Source organism: Gastrolobium bilobum, unplaced genomic scaffold, assembly GCF_033153095.1.
Source record: "Gastrolobium bilobum isolate Gb01-03AN ecotype WA unplaced genomic scaffold, APGP_CSIRO_Gbil_v1 utg16135, whole genome shotgun sequence".
In the NCBI taxonomy this organism is placed as follows: Eukaryota; Viridiplantae; Streptophyta; class Magnoliopsida; order Fabales; family Fabaceae; genus Gastrolobium; species Gastrolobium bilobum.
The window spans coordinates 296,738-302,838 of NW_026899035.1; the positions used below are offsets into that span (position 1 = coordinate 296,738).

Here is a 6,101-nt window from a genome sequence, read left to right on the forward strand (position 1 = left end):
TTTTCTTTTCAACTCGCTTTAAGGTAACTACTATTTTAATTTCTTTATAATTTAATAATTATATGACTGAGTCTTTTGGTAGTTGGTATGATATTAAAAATAAAAAATTTGGCAGAAATATGATAAAAAATTGCTAGTAGTATGTCATACATCATAAGATAAGTTGGCGTGCGCGTCTGCTTTCGTGTTTGGTTTACAAACTCTCATAATATATGGTGAACATTGATGACTAAATATATAATAAAATGATTGATCAGGAATAGAGAAGCAAAGTTTGAACGAAATATTGCCTGGAGAGGAACAGAGAATTAAACAATGCAATTTCTTTGGTGAATGGTGAGGTGGAAAGTGGTAAAGAGAGATAACGCAATGCATTCCTTTATGACCAAGTCTACTCTAATGGAGGATGGGTCAATGTTCACCTAAATGTACCTAACATATTCAGTGAACCTAAGCTGTACACTTCTTTGTTTGAACTCTTATTTTGTAATCATACTCTTGTTGGAGTCCAGGCAAAGTCTAATAAATTGGATTGGAACGATTGATTAAATCAGTCAGACCATGCATTGGTTATATTTCTGTTTCGGTTATTCCATATTAAGGTACCTCGTTCAATTCTGGTTGAACAATCAAGTTAGTCAATTGGACCAATTGAATTATTATTAGAACTCTTGCAATTTGATTTCCAGTTTAGGCTTCAGAACATTTGAGTCTGTGTTCCGGAGAGAAATTTAAATTGCTACAATATATATTAGTTATTTTTGGAAGTACTTTGATGCCAAATTTCATAGTAAACATCTGCGTCTTTTTGTTTTGCCACAAGCCAAAGAAAGAAATAGGAAGGTTGCTCCCAGAGAACGTAATAAAAATATTTCAAACTCAAGGTATGTAGAAAGAGTAAGATGTATTATCCAAAAAAAAAAAAAAAAAGGAAAAAGAAAAGAAAGAGTAAGATGTAAGTAAATAATAAATACAAATATGAAGAAATAGAAACCAATACAACGTATGCTCTGTAGTAGTATGGAGAAAACCACACCCCTTAAAGTCACACTACCCTATGAAAGAATGTCCTCAAAACTGAGACTCTAAATGGCTAGGGTACCCTAAATACCCTCAACATATATAAGAAAATATAGAACAACAAAATGCACATGGACTGAGAGGCACAAAATAACAAAAAAGCAATATCTATGTGGTTGGTTACACATCCTACACCACCTGTGGCCTAGAACCATACCCATTAACACCATTTGCACCATTGGTGTTATGCGACATCTCTTTCTCAGACCGCCTCCTATTCAAGACAATGATCCATGTGTAAGCTTCCAAAACGACAGCAATGCCACCCAAGGCTCCAATAATGCCAATGTACGCGTGCTTCCAGTTTTTGTAGAGATCTCCTACGAAACTTCCCATAGCCTCGAATCCTTGAAAAACGTTGACGATGCTGATGATTATGGTGGCGTATCCGATCAAGTGGTGATAGACATTCCAGTAGAATCTATATTTATGGTCTTTGTTGGGCCTCAAAAACAGAGCAAACACCTGAATCATATCACATAGGTTTCTATTAGTACACCACACCACACCACACCAACACAATAGTTAATAGTAGTAGCATAACATTCGGAACATGCATAAATGAGCATCTCTACTACGGTTTCGCAAGCAAATCATGAAGACAACGTACCTGAAGAGTTCCAAAGACGATTAGGACAATAGCAAGTGCTTTATGTGTGGAAAATTCAACACCTTCAGATTCATTACCGAGTTTAATACCAGTTCCAAATCCAGCAATGCCAACTATATAGGCAGAGGCTTGGCACGTGATATGAAGGTAAAACCAAGCAGGGTCAGCTGATTTGAACACCTTCAAGTACCTTGCTATCACAGCACCCGTTGGCATCAAGATGCCCCAGCTTATTGCATTTAGCACTCCATGTGTCTGAAATTAAGAATCTTTAATCAATCAATCTATCTCTCCAAATTAACATAGCCATAACTAGAAAGGTTTTGAAAAAAGATTGAGAGAGAGAGAGAGTCAACTACTTACGTTTCTTCTTTTTTGACGTGAATTCCCGCTAGCTGCCTGAGAAGCACCAGAAACAAGATCCAAGGTTTCCTTGCAGTTAGTGTGGGAAGTATCATGCATATGTTCTTGAGGGTTAGAACCAGAAAGAGTTCCATCTTGCCAAACATGGACCAAAGATTTGGTACCGTTTGGAAGGGTCAAGGTAGCAAAAATGGTAACCTCGTTATTCTGATAGGTTGAAGTCAAGCCCGAAACAGGATAACTAATGGTTCCCTCTTTCAACTGTGTGCTGGTGTCGACTATGGATGATGTATAAGCTTTTGGGCTTCCACTGGATTGTGGTATAGCCACAAGAGCTTGAGCTCCAGGCATGGCTGTACCGATGTTGTTTTTGGGATTGATAGCCCAAGCAACCCACCTATTTGTTGATGTGATTCCGCCATGTATGAATGCTATGTCCAATTTCCCAGTTGCCTCGTCATAACTCCAGTGGAGGTAAGAGGTCAACTGTGGAAGATCACGACAGGTTGTAAACACCTTGTTGTTTGAGAATGTTTGTGTTTTGCATGTTTGAGCAGAGGATGTCACAAGCACTGAAATCAAAACAGACAAGGCCAACACAAGCCTCAACATGCTAGCCATGAATGAAAATCGATGGTGGTTTGAGTTTGAGATATTCCTTCTAATCCCTCCTTCCTTCCTTCCCTTGCTTGATTCAAAAATATAAAAAAAATAAAAATACAAGGGACTTAGTAAATTGTGATATTCCCCAATTGGGTTCTGAGAACTCAAAGCGATTCTAGTGTTTGTTCCTTGTGATGCAAACAAAGTTGAATAAAATGGAGCAGGTAGTAAGAGGTAATGAGAGAGATGGAGAAGTTGAATTAAGTATTTATAAGAGTTGGTGGGTTTTGGTTGTTGAGTTGTTGATGTGGAATGAGGGTGGAGCTAAGGTTAAAAAATCTTAAAATATTTTTGCAATTTTAAATTATTAACAACCAACCCTTAATATATACATTGTTATAAAATATTAAACTAATCATAAGAAATCACCATGTCCTACATTTGGAGCCCCCGCTCATCGTTAGGAAGCTTCCGTTCCGTGTGAAAGTGGTTTGATTTATTCCACGAACTATTTGAGTTCCTAATTCCCCCTAGTTGACAAGGTTTCTCTATCTTTTTTAATCAACCACTGCCTCTAATAATTGATTTGGCAAGGTAAATACAGATGCAACTTATACATCAATTTCACATTCTTGATTTTGATGATTGAGTCATGAGTACAGGGTCAGAATTTTGTTGGCCAGTTCAACCGAACGTCTGCTCAATAATATCCCAAAGCTAAATACAAATTAAGGTTTTTTTTTTTTCAATTGAAATTAATTAAAATTAATTTATCGGGAAATTTTTATAATTTAATTCTTATAGTGATCTTTTGAAATGTATAACTCCTAATTACTAGTCAACATAAACAAGGAAAGAAGAAAACGTGGATATTACAACAAAAAAAAATGTTTCATATATAAGAGAATATCTGCCGTTGTTCAATAAATACATATCACATTTTGTTGATTGGGAATGAAAGAAACGGTTGACCAATGAAAAGTAATAAAAAATAATAATTATTAGACATTTAATTAATGAGACAATAAAATATATATTTTATTAATTATTTAGTCATTTCACATATTTTTAATGTAAAATAAGTAATTAGTTGAAAAATAACATATAGTAATGTGAAAACTAAAAAGTGACAAAAAAAAAAAGTTTTTTATGATTGACTCAAAATACGACAACATAAATATCTTACCAATTATTTTGAATTTTTTAAATATAAATATTATATCTTTTTCTTTAATTGATATAATTATGGGTAATATACATGTGGATAGGGAGTGCTGAATATTCTTTTTTTTTTTTGGAAATAATAGGAAATTAAAACAAAAACACAGCAAAAAGAAACTAGGCACAAAGCCTAGACCAGTGAACACCTATAGTGTCACCATACAGACTATCAATACAACCTGACGGTGGACAATCAAATTCCTGAATTACCCAAGAGAAACCATAAGAGTAAGAGGCTAGAAAGTCCGTTACTCTATTTCCTTCACGGTGAATGTGAGACATATAAATCTGCCAATCTCGCTGCATCAAATTTCGAATACGATTCACCAAATTAGCCGCAGGGTAATCATGGTGGCACCCATTTGTAATGAGCTGTTGAGCTGAAAGAGAATCTCCTTCGAGCCAAACTTGCCTAAAACCTCTATCCCAAGCTAGCTCCAAACCAACCAAGCAAGCCCATAACTCAGCATGCAAAACTGTACCTGAGCCTAAATTTTTACAGAATCTGACGATCCAAGTTCCTGAGGCATCGCGAAAAACTCCTCCACACCCAGTCCTAGTACCATTAGCATCACATGCACCATCAACATTAAGCTTAACCCAATCCACAGGAGGACAACACCAAGCAACCAATCTCTCTATTTGATTCCTTGGTTGATTGCCCGCTCCAAAAACAGGGTTAGCTGCAAGAGCGACACTATCTCTGAAACCAATTGCTGAACGGATAAGTGAATAAGCATTCTGGCGATCACCTTCAAAAACCCAAGAATTCCTACATTTCCAAATTTTCCAGGCTAAGATTCCAAATAAAAGAGGCCAGTCCGACCCCATCCCCCAATCCTTTGAGCTGTCTAAATTAGAAATGATCCAATTGTGCAGGTTGAGGTTGAAAAATTCACGCTGATTTATATGAGGCATTATCATGCACCATACTTCCTTTGATTGTGGACAGTCGCGAATAGTATGAAGGATAGTTTCACTAGACTGATTACATCTAGGACACAGATCTGAAAGAGCCATATGGCGGCGGAGTCCACAAACATTAGTCATCAGCTTCTCCCCTGCCATTAACCAAAGAAAAAAGCGAATTCTTTCTGGCCCCTGCCATCTCCAAACACTTTCCCAAGGAAACTGTTGGATTGTAGTATCTTTGATGGCTAATATTGCATATGCTGACTTAACAGTAAACTTGCCATCTGTCGTTCCATTCCAAATTAAATGATCCTGGCCATCTTGACTAGAAGGAGGAAGAAAATTCATAAATCGATGCAGCACAGAATTTGGAAGCAATTGTCGAAGAGAATTCCATTTCCATTGCCCCAATTCATCCACGTAGTCCACCACCTTCTGAAGAGTATCACTAATAGAAAACTGAGAACCTGCATATGAGATCAAAGGACCACAATCGGGCAGCCAGCTATCAAGCCAGAACATAGTGGACTGACCATTGCCTAACTGCACCCGACTATGATCCATTATAATATTCCAATGACGCGTAATTCCCTTCCAAAGCTGGGAGCTGTTGTTTGGAGCATGAATAATTGGTGTCATGCCTGCCTCCACATTGTACTTAGCACGTAAGAACTTTGACCACAAGGCATCTGGATGAGCTACGAGGTTGAACCCAACCTTCATGATAAATGCTGAGTTCATTTCCCTCATACTCCGCAGTCCAAGGCCTCCATTTTTTTTATCCATGCAAATCTGCTTCCAGGCCACAAGATGAGAACGTCTAGAGTGTGGAGATGAACCCCAAACAAAATTTCGAATCTTCCTATCAATCTCTTCACAGGTGACTTGCGGTAATGAACACACCTGCATTGGATATGATGGGATTGCTAATAACACTGCTTTAGATAATGTAACACGACCTGCTAGAGATAGACTGGCATGATTCCAAGCAGCAATTCTAGAATTCATTCGATCCAAAACATAAGAGAAAGATGACCGACCCACTCGCTTATGATGCAAAGGAATTCCCAAGTATCTTCCAAGATCCGCAGTCAAAGAAAAACCAAGAAGCCTACTAAGATGGTTTGCTTGAGTATGACCCACATTCTGAGAAAAGAAAACTCTAGTCTTACTATGATTGACTTTTTGACCAGATGAATCACAAAATATATGTAAGGCCTGTTGAATTATTAACACTTGCTCCTGAGAAGCTTCTGCAAACAAAAGGAGATCGTCAGCAAAAAATAAGTGGGAAATTTGTGGAGCTCCCCTT

The 6,101-nt window shown here is 37.4% G+C and overlaps 1 protein-coding gene across 1 annotated transcript; it reads right to left on the reverse strand.

Moving 5' to 3' along the window:
- Positions 1–1,209: 1,209 nt before the first annotated feature.
- LOC133286453 (cytochrome b561 and DOMON domain-containing protein At5g47530-like) lies at positions 1,210–2,674 on the reverse strand. Its single transcript, XM_061483872.1, has 3 exons — positions 2,054–2,674; positions 1,691–1,945; positions 1,210–1,545 (listed from the first exon to the last, which is right to left on the reverse strand). The coding sequence occupies exons 1-3, from the start codon at positions 2,672–2,674 to the stop codon at positions 1,210–1,212; spliced, it is 1,212 nt and encodes a 403-aa protein (XP_061339856.1).
- Between the last annotated feature and the right edge of the window lie 3,427 nt (positions 2,675–6,101).

Coding starts and splice junctions, on each gene's coding strand:
- LOC133286453 (XM_061483872.1), bottom strand. CDS start 2,674: ATGGCTAGCATGTTGAGGCTTGTGTTGGCCTTGTCTGTTTTGATTTCA. Junction 1,946..2,053: donor CACGTCAAAAAAGAAGAAAC/GTAAGTAGTTGA, acceptor TCTTAATTTCAG/ACACATGGAGTGCTAAATGC. Junction 1,546..1,690: donor TCGTCTTTGGAACTCTTCAG/GTACGTTGTCTT, acceptor GATATGATTCAG/GTGTTTGCTCTGTTTTTGAG.